At 37.9% G+C, this 23174-nt stretch overlaps 1 protein-coding gene across 1 annotated transcript in view; it reads right to left on the reverse strand.

Annotated features, from left to right (window-relative positions):
- The window catches only part of LRP1B (LDL receptor related protein 1B), a gene marked incomplete at both ends in the record, with an annotated part of 635176 nt that overhangs the window by 371155 nt on the left and 240847 nt on the right, over positions 1 to 23174 (reverse strand). Inside the window, one exon of the mRNA XM_082285346.1 lies at positions 177 to 314. Within this exon, the coding sequence (XP_082141472.1) occupies positions 177 to 314 (138 nt within the window). The remainder of the gene's footprint in view (positions 1 to 176; positions 315 to 23174) is intronic.

Genomic DNA, 23174 nt, shown 5'->3' on the forward strand with positions numbered 1-23174 from the left:
AAATTAACTTGAAACACATATTAAAATATGCTTCTATCAGCTCGCTTTCTGTTGTTTTACATATATACACACACATATGTACCTATGTGTATTCCCAAGGAGTAAATTCTGGTTCTCTTTGAACTCAAAACAGAAAATACAGTGGAAGATTTGAGGTTAAAGCAATTTTCACTCACCCCTGCAATGAACTCCTTCGTCGTACCCATCGGAGCAGTCGTAGACCCCATTGCAGAGCTGGGACAAGTGGATGCATTTGTTGGTGCCAATGCAGCTGATGAAATTCGGGCTGCACTTGAAATCTGCTTCCTCAGGACCTAAAGAACAGATGGAAAACTTCTTACACATATTTTTTCATCCACAACAAGGCAAAGAAAGTTCTGCACTTTGTTTCCTTTTTAAAGCTAAGGGCAACACTCTGTGTATTAGTCCATTTTGCAGATTTTAGGACATTGTCATCACTGCATTTATGAGAATTTAAAGTCATCAAGAAATGATTAGTGCAATTACATGGAAAACAATGGCTCAGAGGACTATTTCCTGAAATACAGGTGTTTTACACTTGCTAAAATAAGCTTTGCAGACACTAAAAAGCATCATAAGATTCTCAATTGTCCTGTGAATATCCTATCAAGAGTCACATCAAGAGTAATAGGTATCTGTATTTACTTCCACTGTTGTGCTGTGCAGATAATTGTAGATATTTATGAAAATACATATAAATGTCACATATTTGTGGCTGCATTAGATCAGAGAAACTGTTTCTCCAGCCCAGGAGACTGCCTCAGAAACTGCACAGTCCAGGATGGAAGGGGGAGGATAAGGATGCTGTGATTGCTCCCTTTGGGATACCACCCCAGCTGTAATCACTTATCTCAGTCCCCTTTTCCTGAAGTGTTTGGTTCAGGGAGTTTTGAGGAAGTTTAGGGACTTTTGAGAGTCTCTGTTGTTTATCCCTTAGAAAGGGTTCAGACTGATAAAATTCCCCCTGTAATTCACATTAAAAAGGCTTTGAGATTTTTAACACTGCAAAGAACATTTGGAAGTCTGAAGGGTTCAGCTCATTTTAATGTTGAACCGTAATTTATGCATTGTATATCATTAGCTACACAGAGACCAAAGGGGTGGAAATTCTTTAGGAAAACAACTTGAACCTCCTTGATTTCTTGTGTTGGAACCTTGGGTCTGTGCTGAACTCTGGCAGCTTATAACAGTCCTTAAGGGAAATCTATCCTTGGATGCACAGTGCTCAAGTGTAAGATGTTTTCACCTCCCTCGAGGCACAAACTCCAAGAGGAAGGACAGAAACCTCTGGCAGCTGAAAGCTCCCTAGTAAGCTGGAAAATCCCAGCTTTGTCAGATCTTGTCTCTTGGAGTCAGCAGGACAAACCATTCCAGGGGAATCTACGACTTCTGTAATGGTGATACCTCTAAGCACAGACCATTAAGTAAAAATCCTAACACAAAATTTGTGCCGATCAGAAAACTCCCACCAGCACAGGGCATCCCCAAGCAAAGCAGGAGCCCCTATCAGTGGGGCAGAAAAGTGGGAGGTACTGCCCTGCTCCCTCCTCTGACCTCCCAGCTCCACACCTTGCACCCATAGAGGGAACACCAATGACATCCTTGAGGAATTCCTGATTAACCCCTATAGCATGCTGGCTCTAGGGGTGAAAAGGTAATGCTTATGGGGATGAATGTACCCTGTCTCAAACGATTTGTGTGCTCCCAGGATGAAACACAAACTATTCTCATCATGCTCTGGGTTAAATACAGGAGAATCAAATGTGAAGGGATTAAAACACTTCACAAAGAAAACAAATTCCTTGTATTTTCCAGTAAAATATAAAAAGAAAGTAACAACGGAACATTGAAAGTTGATCAACATTGATCCTAGATGTTAGAATTTGAAGACTATGGTAACGGAACAGAGAATCAGAAAGTTTGGGTTTGGGGCATTTTACTCCTCTTTTTGTGACCTGAAGGTAGGACTTTTCATACCATGAAGCACCCCAAACACGTGAAGTTCCCTACAGTGCCTACAGCCCCTGGCAGTGCCAGGCACTCCTCCAGGACAAGTTTGACTCTGCAGACCTTTCAAGGAAGAACAGAAATAAAGCAGCCCAATGTTCAGTGTCAGGTAGGTTGTATAAAACCAAAAAGTTTCATTTGATTCCCATTGCAGCTGCATCAGCACTTGAAGGCACCTTACATGTAACAAAACCAAACTAATTTTCTGACTTGCTAGTAATAACTTGCTTAGTATCTGTGTTAAAGCATCTGTGATAGAATGTCGGGAGTGAAAAAGGTTTTTTCTTCTAAAATAGAGAAAATTCACTTAAAAAAAAAAAAAAATCTGTGAAGCATGGGAACTGTGGTACCTGCATTACTAAAAACCCTAGATTGCTAGAGGGTCTTCATACTTTGATATCAAACAGAAAACTTGAGATGTGTGACTCAAACTATATAAACATATTTACATATATCCTAAATTTAATGAGTGACAAGAAGGAATCTCTTAATTAACATTTTAAACCTTAATAGTCTAGTCTGATATGCTCCTGTCTATGTGACAACTTGCTTTTAAAATACAAGATTCCTTCAGGACATAAGCATCCTGCAATTCTAAGCATATTCTCTAACTCAAAATCTTAGTAGGGGAGCTTGCTAATTAGATTTCTTTGTTTGGGAACATAGGATGGGACACTGAAAAACACTCCAGAAAGTATTACTCGAATTGTTTTGTTTTTGAGAGAAATTTTGTGCACCACTTGTGAAAGCAGAAGATTGGAAGTCATTCCCTTATCCATGTGATTAAGATAAAGTCATTTGTACTTTGGCTTGTTACAAGCATGATGTTTTGGAAGGCAACTTGACTTAATAATGAAGAAGAGCTTCAGTCCCAAAAAGTCCTGTTTTATAGAAGCTTTGTGACTTATTCTGTCTACAAAACAACTCTAAATGATAGTAAGTCTCAACTATCAACACCAGTGGAAGAAGACAGCAGGTTCCAAGGCCCACAATTTCTACCACCCCTATTGAAAAAAATTAAAAAAAAAAAAAAAAAGCCAAATCAAGCTGTATGTTGTGACGCCTTTGAAGTAGCACTTGCTTCTCCCACTGAATCCTTCCCAGCTGCTGCACTTTCTGAAATGTCTAATGCAAATAAAGAAGAGTAGCTTTTTATCTTGTTTACTCCTCTTCACTCTCCCTTTAACAGACAGCCACTTCTGGCAGTGTTATCAAGTGAACTTCGGAAAAAGGAATTTAAAAGTGTTCTTCTTCAAAATAATCTCAGTGTATTTTACATCTGTGCAAGAATGCTAAGAATATAAAAGATGGATGGTGTCTTTTCTTCCCTTCAAAAGATATCATAATTCCTAGCCTTGCCAGTTGGTGAAAAATAGTCAAAATTACTGGCTGCAATTATGGTAATACAACATCCCGATGTTCCAAACATTCATCCTGGGATGCTGCTTGGAGGGCAAAGAGGATGTGAGCAGCTCGAGAGAGTCGGCTCAGGCAGCAGAATATCCAACTGTCTCTGTGAGTAATTGTCTCAGAACAGATGGCTGAGGAACAGGAAAAGAGCTGAGCTGCAGAAGCCGAGCCAGGGCCAAGGGGGAGCCCCCCAGGGCTGCAGGCAGGGCTGTCCCAGCCCTAGGGGAGGGTGGCTGCGCACTAGGCACTTCCCTAGGGATAGTGGGTGGGGATCAGGATTGGTGAGGGTACCAAGGCTGGGCACATTCCATGGCCAGGTGGACAGATTACTGCTGCTTTCCCTGAATCTCCAGAGAACAGCTGTGCCCAGGGGCAGACAGGCTGGAAACAGGAGAGAGATTCATTTGGGATCCAGATTTCTTTGGCTGTCGGATCACCTGGGAAAGCCATTTCTGATTTGGCCACACTGAGTCGCACACACTGGAAGGAAACTGGACAGTGTTTTTGCAATCCCTGTGCAGTTCACAGGGAATCCAGCTCCAGGCCCTCCAGCGAAGGTGCCCTTAGGTCAGAAGGGCTGGGAAGAGGTAAGAGACTCCTTGTGATGTCCCCCAGCAGGAGACAAGGGGAGGAATCAATCATGAGCTCTGGGTTCACACTAAAGAAGCACTGTGAGAAAGTATTAAAGGCAGAGACATTTCACCATTCACATGGCATCTGTGAATCTGTGCTTAATGAAAACTCTGCCTGCCTCACCTCAGGCTCCTGCTCTACTAAATTTCAAACTGGAGAATGTAACCAAGAACCTACAAACTGGTTATTTCCACTATTGTCATTATCAAAAGCAATATACTAGTGTTAGTTAGCAAAAATTATGAATGAACATTATTTCATGATGCACATTTCCTTCTTCTGAAGGAAACATTCTCTTAGAGAAGCAATCTCTCCAAGCTAAGGTAAATTAAGGTACAACTTTACGTACAGAGTTTATGAGGTTTACAAACTATGAATGGAGGGTATTTCCAAATGCAGATATACTTGCACAACACAAATTCAAGGTTCACAGGAAGTTATTATATTAACAGTAAAACATACACACCCATTTACTGGAAACTCAATTACTGATGCTCCTATTTGACAACTGTTACCAAAAAGAGCATCAAAGCTGCTCCTTCTGTGTTTATTTTTTCACCTGTGTCTTTCTCAACTAAGTTTTTACAAAGTGCTTTTTCTTTGAACAACTTAGGCAAGTAGTTAGAATTTTAAGCAAGAGACAAGGCAGCCAAATGTTCTACATCCTTTTACATCACTGCTTCCAATTTACTTCAAGACCAGCATTTTTTGAGCAGCTCTAATCCTGGGCTGTCCTCAGCCCTAAGAACCAATTGTACGAAACTCTGGGACATCTTCAAAATTCCTGGTAGTGTTGTACATCAGTGACTTGAAGATCCTTCCTGCTCTCCTAAGTGTCTTTTTGGAGCGAATCTTCTCCACAGTGAGCAGTTATCCTGAACAAAACCTTATTCCATGGCTTTTGAATTCAATTTTATTTTAAAGAAGAGGAATTGACACAAATTTTGGAATCTCACTGGATAAATAGGTGTTTAAATAAAAACCTTATGGTACAATAGAGTATGTGGCTTGTCAAAATCACATATAAGATTGTGAAGATTTTTCTGTTAACTTTCCTTTAAAGCACTGCTGGTACCCCATTTCTACCGTGGACTCAGAATATGGAATAGCATATTTAAGGCTGCAGAACTGATTTTAAAACTTTATTCTTTAATACCGCTCTTGGCAACAAGAAACAACCTGCCACATGCAGCCAAAGTAACATAAAATATCTGATGTAATTTTAATTGTGAGGAGCCTTCTCACAGTTGGGGTTTTAAATTTATTTTCTGCCCAGTTCATTATCTATAACAAGGGATTTCAAAAGTGATTATCTTTTATAAAACTTATAGTCACAACATCTTGAAGTAATGTCTCTGACCCTGCCAAGACAAGACATATTGTACCTTAATGAAGAAGTTGCTTTCATGGGAAAATTAGATGGTTTTGTATTGGGCTTTGGGTTTGTTTTTTTTTAAATTCAATATTTGAACTCTCACAAGAGGCTGAATTCTATGTATTGGTTTCTGTAGTTACGAGTTAATGTGTAAACTAAACACACAGGGTATCTTATGGTATCATAACTGCTTTATAAAGACAATTTTTACCCAGACTAGAGGCACATTTCTAATTCCAAAACTTTCAAACACTGAGATAAATGCATGGAAATTACTTAAAATCATTAATCTGTGCTACCTTATATATCTGCAAAGAAAGAATTTCATATTTAGTAAGGATTTATGTAGCATAAGTAACCCCTTATCCATATGCTTGATTTAACTATGTAGACTGATAATTAATATAAATTTGAAGTCACCTTTAATTATTAAATCAGGTATTCAGCTGCCCATGTAAGAAGGAGAATAATAAACATTTACAGTAGGATGTCGATAACTGAAAAGAAGAGGAAAGTAGAAGTTTTGTGCTGTTTGTAACAGCACAGTAAGTGAAAACTCTGTCCTCACAGACACAGCACTTTGTCTCCAAGATAACACTTCACAAGAGAGAATAAAACCAGTGGCAGCCAATGGTTTTGTGAGTCGGCAAATGAGCAAATACAGCTACAGCACACAGAAGTCATGGCTTATGACTCCAAGAGAGGACTTAAGACTGTAGAAACCACCACTGAAACAAACAGAAACGGAACAGAAAATGAAGAGGTTGAGAAATCTGAAGATCCTTTGAGTCATGAGGGTCTGACAAGCAGTCATCTGTGCTGACTCACGGCCCTCACGCGCCTGGTGACAAGTGTCTCATCCCTGCCCTCGCTCTTGACGTGGGGAATGTCAACAGCTCCTTCTGCTCTGCACAGGGAGGAGAAAAACAGCTATCCAAGCCAAAGATTCCCAAATCCAATCAAGAACTTGCATTGATCAGCTGAGGCCTCATCTTGAATCCTGTGCTCAGTTTTGTGCCCCTCAGGACAAGACAGACTTTGAGGGAAGGGAACAGAGCTGGGGATGGGTCTGGAGCACAAGTCCCATGAGGAGCAGCTGACAGAGCTGGGAGGGCTCAGCCTGGGGAAAAGGAGGCTCAGGAGGGACCTTCCAACTCTCTGCAACTCCATGGCAGGAGAGTACAGCCAGATAGGGTCTGTCCCTTCTCCAAAGTGATAGGGCAATAGGAAATGGCCTCAAGTTGCACCAGGGAAGGTTTAGATTGGATATTGGGAAAAATTTCTGCCTCAAAGGAGTGATCAGGCACTGGAACAGGCTGCCCAGGCAAGTGGTGGGGTCACCATCCCAGGAGATCTTCAAAAGACATGTAGATACAACACCTGGGGACATGGGTTAGTGGTGAACACAGTAGTGCTGGACTCAATAATCTTAGCAGGCTTTTCAAACCTAAATGATTCTGTGATATATAATTTGGTCAGTAAAAATCACATAATTTAAAAAAAAAAAAAAAGAAAAACAAAATATCCACATTAAAATTCAGTTCCAAAGGACGGTTCCCAGTTCTGTGCATTACAGCAGACAAAACAGTTCAAGAGGTTATCTGGCTGTAAAGCTAACAAGGCTCACAGTGGCTCACAAAACTCCCATTCCTGTACTCCCGTGACACTCTTAGCACCAGTGCTGTGCACAAGTGAACTCACAGGTGCAGCACACAGCACAGGGGTATTGGCTTTATGATGCTCTACACTCCTCTTTCCCTCTGTGTGGATTTGTACACAGCACACAAAAGCAAACAGCAAGCCAATCTAAAGCTAATATTACACAGCAATTCAAGGTTTTAAATACTTTGTTTCAAACCATGAGCCCTGTTTGCACAGTGCCAGATAAGGGCTCTGTCAGGAGCTCCGTTTGAGATGGCTCTCCAGCAGACACTTCCCCTCTGGCTCTATTTCCTGCTCGCTGCTTTCTGCGTGTCAGACACTTGCTCATCTTCACTGCACAGGTGTAAATAATTAATGGAGCCACAGGACTCATCCTTTCTCCTGTAATGGAGCTGATGGCAGTGGAGACAGGGGAAAAGTTGTGCTGAAGGTTGCACAAAGGCTGATGAAGAGGAAAAAAGAGGTGGAGGAAATATTTCTACAACAGCTCAGCGCTGAATCATTATCCAAAAATCCCTTTGGGCAGGCACAGGCTGGGAGGGGCTGGAGCCAGAACACAGTTCTTGGGGTGGTCAGGCCAAGAGCAGCCACCAGAATCAGGACCTGAATTAAGTGTGGTTTTCAACTTAGCTTAATGTTGCCACTAAAGCTATAAAAGCCATGCAGGTATTCAGACTGATAACAGTAAAATCAGCTCATTAACAGCGAAGTCCATCTATATTCCTAAATGAAGTTGGACATTCTGCATCCCTAAATTATCCCAAACTAGAAAATTCACCTAGCAAAGGGGGAAAAGATCCCCTCCTCAGCCAACCTGCATCTAAAGTAACAGTTCTACAAAAGTGGAGTAATTTCTCACTGAACAGCTCTAAATGTAACCAGTTCTGGATTAAATACCAACAGCTAAGTGATTTTTTTTTTTCTTGAAACAACATTAGGAGTGATCAGTGAAATCCGTGACCACAAGGGGAACAGCAAACCACCAAACCTTACCTCACCTCCACTGTCCTGCAGGGTGTCTGTAACCTGTCTGGTGTCAGAAAATACAAAGAACAAGAGATGGCAAAGAGAAGTGGAGAAGAACTGAGACTGAAGTAGGCTGGGGAGCTCCAATATTCTTTCTCTCTGTGTCAGAAGATAAATATAATAAATAAATCAATAAATATAAAGTGCTCAAAGACTGCCATGCTGTACCAGAATGAAAATGAAGTTTAGAAGTGAGGGCAACACAAACACCTAACTTTACTTTATAGAGGAACTGACAAGGACCTAAAGACCGAAAGAGAAATATGTTTGTGCTTGCGTATTTTTCTGATGTCAGTGAAAATTAAACATTCACAGATTTGATGAAGTCAGGATGTCTACTGATGCAGTCAGCGGGGTTGAGTCTTTATGCAGATAAGACATTTTCATTCCTACAGAACAGTTTATAAAAGCCCAGCCTTTACTGAAGTCAAAGTAAATATTCTCATTTTTACCATTTTTCTCAAATCAAAATCTCCTCTTCTCTCTACTGCTTCATATGCACATATGACCTACTATCATCTTAATATGGTACTTCACCTTTCCCATTCCCCATTCCAAACTACCCTGGAATTGTGAATATAAATATTAGAAATGTGTCTTGCATAGTTTTTAGACCCCTGATATTGCTTAAACATGCCTAAATTTCATCCTTTCACCTTAAAATTTTCAATCTAAAGTTCCACAAATGGAAATATGTAGCCTTGAAATATTAAGTAGTATGGAATATAAAGCATCATCTCACACAAGCTATCAAAAACACCCTCAAGCTCTTTGCAGTCAGAAAACACTGATTAAGATATTTATCTGTAGAGAAAACAGGTTGGTTCTTATAAGAGAGAATGAAGAACCTCCAAGAGAAAACGTCTGGCATGACTTTTTCATAAAAATCAAATCTCTGTCTTGTCTTCCAAAGCTCAGTGTGGCAGTAGCTTTTTCGAGTAAAAACAACAATAAAACAAATCTCACCATTATAACCTTCCATCACAACTCTCCAACAAAATACATTTATGCATCAAAGACTCTTCATATTTTTATATGCTTGTTTAATGACAACAGCTTCAGCTTGAGCAGTAAAACTTCCCAAAGAGATGAGAGAATTTGTGCTCTTTGCCACGGTCCCTAAAAATAAAAAAAAAAAAACCTGATCCACACTTTTATCAAGCTCTTGCATTTAGGATGTATCAGAATATAAAGGGAGGTCCTTGTATGTACCAACATAAGCAAAGTCACTGCTATATATTTATATATTTATATATTTATATATTTATATATTTATATATTTATATAAAAATAAATTTATATAAAAATAAATTTATATAAAAATATATTTTTATAATTATATATTTATTTTTTAAAATTTACATTTATTTATTTATTTATACATGTATACTTTATATTCCCTGGTTATTTTTGGAGAATGGCTTCACAAACATTTGTCAATGAAGAGGAAAAAAAAAAAGTTTGCTCTCAGGAAGTGAAAATAATGAATATTCTTTGTACTTGCAGGAACAAAAAAGCTTTGCAAATGGATTTTTTTTGTGATTTACTACAACACTCTACAGCAGTAATTTACGATCAATGAAGTAAAAAATGAATATTGTCTCATGTAGATGGTCACTCCTCATTAGTTACAAGGAACCTATTTTTAATTTGGAGATTTTGATTTAATTAGTGTCACACATCTCAGGGCTGCCTTGTGTCAACTGCTGTAATGACTCGATGTCATTCTGTGTGGCACAGAAGTGGCTGCTACTGGGGTCTCACTCTGAGAAAATGGCAGGAGGTGAACTAAACAAGTGTTAATTACCTAAACAATTAAAGTACCCAATACCAGCAATATTGTAACACATCAACGCTCCTGTTATAGATGTTTACATAGCCAGAGTGTATGAATGTCACTGGAAAAGTGCTTGTAAATGTTCTTTATAAAGCAGCATAACTGTGCAATAGAACAGTTGGATGCAACAACCACATGGCCCCCAAGCTCTGCAGCACTCCAGGTCTCTTTGACATTGTAAAAGTGTGTGTGACCATATTTACACATCTTCCATCTCTATATAGGCCATTCCATCATGTTCCAGCTCAGCTCTTCGTTAGACTCAGAAACTGTATTAAAATAAGGGGATATAAAGAAATTTTTACTGGATCATAGCAGTTAGAAGCTCTGGAAACCCTGATGGAAATCCAAGGCCTTCATCTGACGAACACTTATGCACTTCCACACAACCTCAGAAACGTCTGTGGACTGAGAAAGAATTTACCAAGCTCCTATTTGCGTCAGCACATCTGGAATTCAAACACAGAATCAGTTCTCAAGCCCTAAATAACATGAAATTCCACAGGATTGGATGAGATTTATAACCTAAGACAGTTTTAAAAACAAGAAAGGACTAAAACATACATTGATACTTTAACTCCTCACTTTAAACAGCAAAACATGAAGTTGTCATCTCATTTGCAATACAGTGAGACTTTCCAGCAGATGATGTTAGTATCAACATGCATGTTTTATTTATGATTTTGGGGTAAAAATTTACCATTAAAATGCTGTCTTCTATAATCACATGAAAACATAGCTTTGAAGGCCAACACTGTCTAAATATTTGAGCTTTTTTTTTTAAAAAAAGTAAATCTGTATTACTTATTAAAGTTTATCTTATATGTTTAATTCAATTTTAACACAGAAACTTAAAAATAGTTCTCATGCATTTTTAAACCGAGCAAGGCAGTTTGCAAGCATAACTTATTCATTTTTATTTTGTACACAGACATATAAATTATGTCTAATTAAAATAAGTGTTTAACGTGTTTTTTCTTAGTCATGCACTGAAAGGATGAGAACCAATTTTAATTGCTCTAAGTACAAAATATAACACTATAAAAGATTTAATCAGCTTTGTTGGAGTTTACAGTGTGTCAAAAAGATAAAAATTACAGGGCTTTGCGTTGTGTAGACACTGAGGGTCCTATTTGATTGAGCATTGGCCCATAATTATAAACTGATCTGGAATTTCTTTCATTTGGAATGGAAAATAACATATGTTGCCATGTATATCACAGTAAAGCTTCCCTCTCACAACATCTATGTGTCTTCCCTTCCTAAGTGATGAAAATAGGTGAACAAAACCTCAGATGGGCACAAAATTAGAACAACTGGTAAAAGAATCCTGTACTGCTTACAGGAAGCATTAAATTAATAGTTCTTAGAGACTTCTAAAAGGCTTTGTAGTGGTATAGTACTACAATTCAGAGAGAAAATTAGTTTCACATGTTTACCAGCTAAAAAATTAAACAGCCTTCCCTGCTCATTTTTGTACTCTTAGAATAATTCTGAAGAGGTGTTATTTACCATGATTTGGTCCTGGCTGTATCAGTTTCCCTACACAAAACCCAAAGTGCCTCCTGATAACAGCACAGTGGAAGCAGACAAAGAGCCCGTGTCAGACACAACCACAGTGTATTTTAGCCCTTTCAAGGCAGATCTTCCCCCATTATCAGGCAAGTGCTAATGAAAGTCATGGGAAACTTCCAGCTCATTCAGCTGCATTCCCTCTGAAACAAGATTTTGCTGAACTCAAGGCCAGACTGAGCACGAGCACCTCGAGACGTGATCCTTACCCACCTGCCCACAGCTCCTGGAGCTCTCAGCAGGTACAAATTGTAGAGAGCTGGAGTGCTCAAATGTCATTTAAAATGCTTTAAAAAGTAATTTTTGGTTTAATTCTGTATGATAATGTTTGAAACAAAAATTGGTATTTCATGACTAATAGAATAGTCCAGACTGCTGGAATTTGCAGGACCCCGTGCCTGGCTTGCAGCAGAATCCTCACTAAGTGAAGGGGACAGAGACATTAAGTCTGGCCTGTCTGAAGAAGTAAGAATAATTGCCTGTGAAATACAGAGGGAATACATTGGGGTTAAAAGTATTATTTGCCTGCTGAGTTCGGCTCACCAGGGAGAGGCACAGAGACGTTCTTCTCCCTCATCACCAACAACGCAGTGTCTCAGAGCTGGGCATTTCCATTTTCACTGCTCATAGAGTATTTTAAGCTTTCCACCATGTCCTAGAAGAGCTGAACACTTCAGAGGACTCAAGAGTAAAGGAAGTCCAGAAGTGTGGGGACTTTGGTAGAGACAGAGGGAAATGAATGAAAACACCCAAAATGCTGGAAGACAATAACCAAAACCGCGTTCAGCTTTTCATCTTTTACCATATCTGGCAGCATTTCTTCTACAACTTAGAATACCAAAAAGCTATTCTATGATCTCAATCTTCTGACTCTCCTCTTCTGTCCTCAATAAAATAGTGCTGCTAAGCCACAAAATTCAGCATTTCTGACTAGGGGAATCATTTCCATCATGGGGACCTTCAGAGAGTGTTTACCAAGAAACTGAGCCTTTAGTGATACTCATCAAGGTCTAGCAGAGAGCTGTGTGTCATGGAACAACCTTTAAAAACTATACTCCAAGATGAGAAAATACCCTTTTGATTTATATAAAACTATATTTAAATGTATCCAAGTTCTTTTTGAAATCCTGTGTATAACTTAATCAGCTTGAAAAAAACAAAACCAAAAAAACCAAGAAAACTTGTTATGAAATGATGAAATAAAATCAGACCTCTTCCATAGAAATCTATATAAAATGGTAAAAAATTTACCAAGTCAAATGGACATAGAACAAACACAAGGTACATGTACACTATTTTTAGAAAGTTTTCATGTATCTGTACTAGAAGTTTATGGTAATACACTAATTATTAGGTAAAATTAGTGTGCTGAAGATAGAAATGAGGATATGATTCTGTTTTTTAGCAGGCATAGAAACAGTTATTGGAAAGTATTTCCTCTCTTTCCCAATAGTACTAGTGGTGGAAAGATTTCCAGATAATTGCAGCAGAGTGTACTGAGCTGGACTGATGATTGCTGTTAAGACTATTTCCTCCAATATTGGGCTTTAACTGTCAGGAGTCGAGATTTAAAACTGTGTCCAGGTGAATAGTTGTAATGTTTTCAAATATCAAACCCAAGAAAGTGTCAAAAGAGTTTATAAAGAAGATATACATTATGCTGGTTTCATATATAATATTCCAAAACCTTAGAACACGCTACTTTGTCAAAATAGAAGTGGAGTTTCTGCCTAAAACTATTTTTTTTTTACTGTCTTGTGCTAACACACTGTGACTCAACAGGTAAAGTTCAATATGAAAAAAAAAAAAAAAAAATTAATCCTGGGCTTATATTTAGCAAATATTCTAAAGTTCTTATATAGATCTGTAAAAAAAAAAAGAAAGTGTTTTCAGATTTAGACAAGAAAAGCATACCATTGTCTTTGTAATTTCAGGATGATTAAAAAATACAATTATTTATATTTTTGTTGAATATGTAAGTGTTGAATAGAGAAATAGAATCTTTCCCACTGATTTTCCTGTAGCAAACAGACCTGGACCATGCTGGTATGGAAATTTCTGGTATGAATGTGGTATTTTCAATTCCAACTTTATAATGAGTCCTCCCCTTCCAGGACAGGGATGACACTAATGATATCAAACTGATTCTTTTTCTATTTTATGTATAAAAAAAAAAGCCTACAAAAAATTTAAGACACGGTTCCAGAGTATTACCAGTGACTCAGTATTCAGTAATTCTTCCTGAGAATCAGCAGCGCCTAAAAAAATGGATAGACTCACTGCAGCTGGGAGTAAGTGCTGCAATTTAGGTATCTTTAGAGTAGGGACATTTATTGTTCACTTGAAATAGAAAGCAGAAATTTTCCAAGAAACTGACAGTGCATAACACATACTGTTGGGGTACTGGTGGGATTTGGGGGTTTTTTTTTAAGTCTACAATGGTTGATTAAATAATGACAGAAAGTCTGTATTTGATACCTACAGAAGACACATGGGTGAGTCTGAGTGCTGTCAGAATTATTTACACCCTTTACAGACAGGTTCTAGGAGAAGTAGTTCATTTACTTGAATGTAGTTTCAAGAAATTCCTTTTGTGGTTAGTGAACCTATCTGCTGTGCTCTGGCATTTGGTGAAGCACAAAAGTCACTTCATTCTGATGAAAGCAGCTCAGAAAGAAAAGGCTGTAATATTCATATTTTACCTGAATACATTCCTAAGGACTTTTAGGACACATATATTTAGAGGATTCAGTTTAGAGCCTGCTATATTGACAACGTTATCCTATTAATCTCCATAGTTTGCCTTTGTGCTGTATATTTCTGGGTTAAAACCTAAAAAGTAACATAACTGTGTTCCTTTTCTTAGCACTGCTTAGTTTTCATCCATTCTCAACTCCTATTAACCTTAAGCAGCTCCCACAAGAGCAGGAGGTGATTTTAGTTACCACACATTCACATTTTTTTAACATTCAGCTTCTCACAGATAAATGTTGTCTATTTCTTTCCTAAGTAAAGCAGCCAGTAGTGTCCACAGATATTTTGCTTTAAAAATGTTTTGCAAATATTTAATTTTCTATCTTTTCATTACCTCTTGCACATTCAAAAAGTTCTGGGTGTAGATCCAGAGCAAGCAAGGCATGTGGAGTGAAACTAGATGAAATTTGGAAAACTAAACTCCATACTAAGACTGGAAAAGTCTCCTGAACTCAGTGAGTAAAATTCATTTTGAGTTCACAGCACTGCTCTGTAGAAGCACCTGACAGAGTTGGAGAGGGAGGTGTTTGCACAACACACAGGAGCATCATGGAAGAGATGACAACTCAGCTGCCACAAACTAACTTCAAAATAAATAGTTTCCCTTCATCTTTACCTTCAGCTGGGATCAGCCTGGACTTTGAGGGCTGTATCTACAGCAATGCTGGCTCTTATTGCTCTAAGAGAAAACTGAATATTGTTTCTTATTTCCTGGGAAAAGACCTGAATTGCAGGTTAAGAAGGTTGGAATAGATGAAGAATTTGTACTGTCCTTTTGTGTTTGACTGAAGATGATGGAGGTAGGTACATCACCACAGCCTCCTTTTTGAGACCTCTCCGTTTGCTACACCAGCACCCTGCAGTGGTTTGCTCTGTGAAAATACAGAATTTTCAAGAGCAAAGCCTGTAGGGATGCAGTGTTGTGCCTAAATATCCATTTTTACCTTGTTAGTCTTCCTTAAAAAAAGGAAAAATGTCAGAACAATGTGAAACTTACATTTGTCCTCTAACTAAAAACAGACACCAAAATCAATTGTGTTGGTTTTACTGTCCATTTAGTGATGGTCAAGTAGCCCATTTTGTCTGAGGTTTCTCTGATGTCCTTCTAAGAAGATCAGTAGTTGGGATAACTTTTTATCCCCATTTTGCTGGTTCAAAAGTGATGTTTCATTCTTATGCCATTGAAATTTGTTTCAGTTTTAAAATAATGTAGGCAATTTCTTTTTTTTTTTTGCCTGATCTTTGACCTACCTCATTTATAAAGAGTATGAGTAAACAATGGAGTAGAGGGAAGTATTTTAAATGTATCTTTTATTCCTGCCCTTTCTCACAGAAGCTTTTTCCTTTTCCCCATGCTAGAAATGATTAAAAAGGAGAAGTCTACACCATGAAGAATGGTCTCTGTCTCGGGACCTCTTAACTACAACAAATATTTGAAAGGTGATGTTTCCCTTTCTCTCTGCTATTGTCCCTTGGATACTTTTATGGAAAAAAAAATTATATATATATATACACACACACATATATATATATATATTTTCCATATGCTGTCTAGGGGACCCTTCTCCCATTTTTGTTATCTCTGCCTCCTGGTGGTCTTTGTTTCTTGAGTTTTTATTCAAAAAAAATTCCACTTTTAAGCACTTCTTTAGTCCTGACTCACTTTCTGCTATTCACCTGCCTTTGCCTGACAGTCACTGGCTTTACCCTGGTGCATTTATTTTATACATTAAAAGAAAGCTATTGAAGTTGAGATCACAATATAAAAGAATTGGCCCCATTTTTCCTAGCAAATATACTGCCTAGTTTTCAGATCTGTTCCTTGGAATCTTATTCCTCAACTTTGCTTGTCTCAGATTTGCTTCAAGGTAAAACTCTCTTATCAGAGGAACAATAATGAGTAACTGTCCCAGCCTATGAGCCAGTATTCAAATAAATTTCAAGGCCTTTATTTAGCAGTTAAAGAGAAAAGATTTTCCCATTTACTTTCATAAAACAACAGTTGTGAGGCTCCTTGCTCCAGGCAGTGGCTCATGTGAATATTAGTTCACAAAGTTTCTCCCCCTCACACTGCCTGCAGAGCAGCTACAGATCCATCAGTCAGTATGGATATCAAGGAGAAAATAAAATAAAAAATGGTATTAGTAAAACATATCTGCATAGACAAAGAAATATTGGAAGCATAACCCAGGATCAGAGACAGAGATAAATCGCAAAATGTTTCGGGTTGGAAAAAGATCATCTAGTTCCAACCCTCCTGCTGTGGGTAGGTGCCACCAAGAGACAAGAAATTAGGCAACAGACACATTCAAGAAATGGGAAAAAAAAACCAAAAAAAAACAAAGCCAACCCCCTCAAGATCTACATCTGCTATAACATTTTTGTGCCTGTTTTTTTTTTTTTTTTTTAAGACCTACAGTGCTTGCTGAAAGGCTTTGATTGATGAGTAGGAAAATAGCTTCTTTCCTAATTTAAATGAGTTGAAAAAATAAGGTCTGACATATCTATATATTCAATGAATGCATTTGTATGTCTACAAATAGATAAAAGGATCGTTTATTCACTTCCATGAAGGCACCTTTATATGTTGGAAGATAAACAAGAGGGAGATTTGTAGAGCCCCATAAAAGCTCCAAAACCCTGTCAGTACTCACATTGTTTCCTGGTGTATTTACTGGTGTTCAGACACAACCAGCTATTACCTGAAAGATTTTCAGTCAGAGGTCTAAGTGAACTTCTTTAGTTCCCAGTTGAGCTTTTAGAAAAACTGCCATTGTTTCTGAGAAAAAAAAAGTCCTAGACTTAAGTGCCTCAAAACAGAAACCTCTTTTTAAGCTACATGAAGTCTGAGACATTCTGAGTTCCCAAAAATCCTTTGTTCTCAACAAATTACTCAAAGTTTAAGTTTTACATCTTCAAATTCAGTTTATCAGATTATTGGAACTCTGTACACCCACTGCCAGGATTTGAACCAGTTTAACAAGTGGGTTTTAAGACAGGCACAGAGTTTTATTCATCACTGGGCTCCTTTTTTGGGGGATTATGTTACTTGATAACTAATTGCTGTACTGAACATCCTCCTTCCTGTTCCACACTTTGACTTTTACACAGTTTTGGGCAGTGTACAGCGAGCTTTGCTTTCCGTGCCATGGGGATAATGGAATTCATGCTTGGCCTATTGTGCAGAACTGCCAATTTCGCTCCTGCCCGGCTGTTTCATAGCATGACTTTTAATTCAGAGCAAATCTCTTCCTTTTCTGAACATGAACTGTGAATTATACAATTAATGTCCTTTTATATCTGAAGAAAGAAATCTAAATGTTAACGAAATACAATTTTCCTCTTGATGTGTATTCACAATGGTGGCTCAGTCTTCTTAGTCCACCAACCACACACTATTAATAGTCCTTTTTTTTTTTCCTTCAGACCTATTTCATCTCACTTCTAAAACTCTATTTACTGCTAAGATTTCATTTTTTTTGAACACTTTTGCATCTTTGTTTTCATCAGCTTCACTTAGTCCCTGTGCCACAGCAAATCCAGGGAGACTCTGCATTTTACCATCTTTCCCTCATCTTCTAGAAAAGCAGATTTCCCAACAGAGCTCAGTAAAAGCAAAGGAGATTTTTATAACTAAATGCAGGCACACTTTGGAATGACCCCTTTTGTCATTTATAGAGTTGTATGACTTTTTTAACTTGTCCTTTTATACTGAGAATTTTCCCAGGTTTTCTGTTGCTAATATTCATTAGCTGTTTTGCTATACGTTTTTATTTCCAAGTAGAAATATAATAGGAAGAAGTTTGGTTTTTGGGGGTTTTTTTGTGAACACTGTCCACAGAATGCTGTAATCTAATTGAGCTATCTCAACTGGAGCTGAAGAGACACATGAACTTGAATTATCCACGTCTTTGATGAATAGTCACTGGATCATTCCATGCTTTCTGATTTCATAATTCTCTCAATAACATTTAATCAAAACTGGTATTTCCCATGCACAGGAACTACTAAAAAATTCAGCAGCTTCTGTTCACCAAAGTCCATATATTCCAACAAAATCTCGTAACTCCAAACATACCAACGTAACTCTCTGCCCTGCACCAGTTCATGTTTGTGACATGACACCCAAAGTGCCTTCACTGCTCATTACTGCAGCTCTAGGACACCTTGGTAAGATCAGTAAATACAATAATTTTGTTTTGCTTTGTTTTTATTGGGCAAGCTGAGACTCCTTCAGCCTGTAGCTTAAATTGTTCGGCATTCCAGATACCATCTGGTTCGTGCTGGACACATGCCACAGACAGATAAATACTCATAGAAAGAGATGTGGTTGTTATTGCTTAATTCATCCTTTGGCTCTGGTTTATTGACACTGCAAGTCTTTCCTGGTTCATAACCATATTTACTGTCACTTGCAAGAAATCATCCTCTTTTAATAAAGTTTGGAGGTTTTTTTTGTTTGTTCGGGGGTTTTTGTTTGTTTTTTTTTTAAATACAGCTTCAGATGAACTTAAGAAAACAAATAATCAATTTTCATAAGGGCTTGGAACCTTCTACCTCCTATCACTTTTGACACAAGAGCAGGTGCTGTTATCAGGTAGGCAAATTTTAGACCAAGAACAAGTGATGCTCCAAAAGTTATTCCAGCCTTGACAGACAACTCCAGCTCCCAGCCCCCCATGGACACGTTATGACTCAGTGAAATGAAAACTAGTTTTCAATGAGGAGAAATTGATTTTATACCTGTGCTGAATTTGGAAAAACTACCTTGTGAAAAAAAGAGCATTGTTTTTTCTTCCAAGTTTTGAAAATTATTTAAAAAGAAATTTTTCTGTTCTCTCTCTCTCTCTCTGTTCTTTTTAAGGAAGGGCATTTCTTCCGATCACAGCCTGTTTGAAAGCCAGAGCACAGTCACGTGTATGCACTCACAGAGCTGGCAGTCAAATACCTCAATTCTCATTGCATCTTCTAAGAGTTTCCCAGTAGAAAGCTGGAGGTGACTAAACCCCTTCTCCCTCCCCTGTGCATTTTGCAGGCACTGTGCCTTCTGTTTTTTACAGGAAATTGGTAGGAGCAAAATCCAGCAGTGTGGTGATGCTGGGAAGTCAGGGCAATCTCAGACATCCTTCAAGCATGGCAAAGTTTGATCGTGTTCATCCTGGAATGCAACAGTGCACCACATGTTACAGAAATGGATTATCACTTTTGATTCGTGTAAGTGTCTCCAATTCAGCCAAGTATGCCATCCTTCAAACCCACATCATTTTTTTTGGTGGCAAAGCTGTAATCTCCAGTTCCATCCCTTAGATGAAAATTTCTAAAGCCAGACTACTTGTTTGAAGGCTGCATTGTCACAACAAGCTGCATTAATTAAAGTAGGAAATATTAATTTCTTTATAGTTACTGATGCTGTGAAGGAAATGAATCCTTTACGAGCTGCTTTTCCAGCTCCTTTTCACCTAACTCTCCCTGTGCCTTCTCAAAAGGGGTTTTGGTTCTTTTTAATTTTTCCTCTTCACCTAAAGTGATTTACAATTTATCTGTGTTCAGCAATTGGGAAGACTGCTTGAGTGACTTCACGTCTGTTTGCATACAGCCAGAGATCTCTTTGTCACCCTTGATCCAGGGACAGCTGTTGACATGCACAGAGATTCAAATGGTTGTCAGATCTGACTGGAACTGGTCTTTGGTAGAGCTTCAGTGAGCTGCTGAGCACACACAGTCTCAGGAGAACAAGTCCCTCAGCTCTGACATTTATTCCTTAGGCCAGCATAACAATCAGGCTTTGACCCTGTTTTGGGGCTTGATACAAAAACAACCTTGAAAAAAACCAGCAAAGAAGAAAAAAAACCCTTGCCCTTCCCTCATCAAGAACTTGCATCTTCACCAACAAACAAAAGATAAATAAAAGCAAACTTAAAAAAAAAAAAAAAAAAAAAAAAGCACAAAACCCCAACAAACTCTATAGATAAGTTGCATCTGATCAAACTTCTTAGTAAGTCAAAATTATTCCAGATTCTGACAGGACTATGAGATTTGATTGTAATTGAGTTCATTAACCCAATTTTATCAAAAGCCATCTACATCTGAGACAAAATGAGTAAGACAAATGTTAATCCCTGCAAACTACAAAGTGCCAGTGCAGAGCAAGATGTCACAGGGGTCTTGAGGCCATGGAATGAATCCTGTCCACAGCACTTACTTGGTGGGCAGACTGGGAGGCAGGCAGGTACAGGTGGGATATTTGGTTACTTGTCCCATTAGCTGGGTTTATGTCACAAGAAGCAGCTTTATGAAAGGATGGGAGAGCACAGAGTGGATAAAGAAGCACACCCAGCATTGATCTTTCTCTTTCTGCATTAGGTAAGGCATGAAGAAAGCATGTGAAAACACCATTTTACACTGACAGAGACTTCAAAAAGAAGAAAGGCAAATGTCAGCAAAAAGATACAATATAATGTACATGGAATCATTTAAAGAAAACAGAAAGAAAAGGAAGGTTGAAGAACAGTAATTACATTTAGAACAGAAAAAAGCTTTGAGAGAACTGGGTTTGATAAGTATTTCAGTGGATACATCTCAAACAGCAACAGCTGCTTTTATGCTGCTGACCCTTTAATGAAATGTTACCAAGTTTCAGCGAAAGGAATCTCTTCTGTTACTAAGACACTCAGCAAAAGCCACTTCTCCTGTATTTGAAACTGATTTTTTTTTTTCCCATCCTTTTGTAGAGAGACACCTGATCTGGGTACTTGGCAGAGAGCAAAACCTTTAATCTGACCAAGCAATGTAATCAAATGACAAAAGCCACGAGCTGGGAAAAAAACAACAATAAAAATACCCAAAAAAGCCAGAGTGAAGTAGCAAGTGAAGACACAGCAACAAAATACCTCTGTGATGGCCTGATTAATTATTCTGTTTACTCAGAACTATTTAAAAGAAGTTAAAAATGATAAATTCCCAGTTTGAAGCAACATACACAATTACTGGACAAATCATTCACATCCATGTGGAACACACAGACTAGAACTGAACACCTGCAAAACCACAGCTCACTTGCCTTTGCTTTAAATGTTGCTACTACAGGTATACTACATAAGGTGCAACCAACTGCACTGTAATCTTTATGGAACAGAACCTGTCTACATTAACCTCACACATTAAATAAGGACAACATGGTTTAATACATTTATGATCTTCAAAGACATCACTTGTACCAAATAAAAAATTTACTGTGCTATGGCACCCTGTAATTCCCTCCAGAAATGCATATATTTATACAAATGATCCAGAAATATTAATGGAAAAATGTGAAAGTTTGATTTCGAGAAAATCTTCCAACAAGGTGCAAATTGAGATTTGCACATGATTTTTATTCCAGACCCTGAATTCCAGGAGAAGTTTTCAATACTGGTGGGTCCTTCTCGTTTTTCTGAATTCTGTATTTAGCTGCATTTAACATAAGCAATGAGGCTTTAATTTGGGAAACATAAGACCAGGGCTCCCAAGGGTGTGTTGATGGAGGGTATGTAAATTATTAAATTCAAGTAATCAAATATAGAGGAAAATCAAAAAATTGCCTGCTAGATCATGCATAATTGACTGCATACTAAGAGCACACACAATACATCTCTGGGTAATTTGTTTAATAGACTAATAATTGAATTTTTTCTTCTGTTTGGAGCTATTAATATTCTCTAACCTTTCTGTAAAACACCTGATGTTCTTCCTCCCAGACTTTTAAGTGTGATGCTGAGAGGCTAATCCAGCTCACATCTATGTAATTACGTGGAGATTGTGCAGCTGTATCAGTTAATATTTATTCTTTATTTATTTATAGCAACATAAATCACAAGTAAGTTCACAGAAATCTAAGCAATTATAGGGCTATAAAATAGATGCAGGTAAAGATGACCTACACCATTAAAACTGAGGCTCATTCTGGCTGCTTTTCAAGTAGGAAAATTTGATTGATGACAGGGGGACTATTTCCCAGGAGCAAAGTAATCCAGACATTTAGAACCTTTTACCTGGCTGTAATGATCATATTTAGTCATTACTTAAAATCAGATTAATCATTAATGCAATGCACTTGCCAGCACACACCTCTAACTAGCCATTTGACTATTTATGCATCTCATGGTGCTGCACAATTAGCTCCTGAATTCCAGTGATATTCCTTCCCTGACTTGATCTCTCCTCAATCAAACCAGCTATGAACATCAGGTAACAGAGGTGTTCATATCATTCCCTTTACACAATTCTGTGAATAAAAGCATCATTTTCTTATTGTGCCAAAGAGAAAATAAAAGGCAAAAGGAGAAAATAAACAAAAAAATCATAGATATTCTTGCAACTTGGACCAGCAAAAAACCTTTTTGTAATGTTTACTTTGCTCTAATTGCTGATACAGAATGACATTTTTACTTTAACTAAAGATCAAATCAAGGTTATTTGCACTAATTAAAGCTGCAGTCTCCAAGTACCAACTGGGTGAAAATAAAAGATTGTACTGCTGGAGGAATTGCCTTCCAAACTTCCCTGGGCTCTTTGCTGTTCATCCTGTAGCTCCACAACTGGATTAAGCAGCCAAACATCAACCCTGTGTTTGAGACTGAAGCAAGATTCTGCACACTATTATTCAGATTAACAAGAGGAGATGTAAAAATAGCAAAAAAACCCTCTATCCTCTTTGCACTCCCACTTCCATTCCTTCCTCCCAAATTTTATGAAACCTCTTCTATATGATAATCACAAAATATCAGTAATTTAAGGAACTATGTAACTTTGCACTGTTCCAACATGAGCTCTCTCTGTTTAAATGAATGCACAAGGGAAGGATCCAAAATGACCAGCATAGAAAGAACTAGTTTTGAA

Source organism: Coloeus monedula, assembly GCF_965178545.1.
Source record: "Coloeus monedula genome assembly, chromosome: 7".
NCBI classification, from domain to species: domain Eukaryota; kingdom Metazoa; phylum Chordata; class Aves; order Passeriformes; family Corvidae; genus Coloeus; species Coloeus monedula.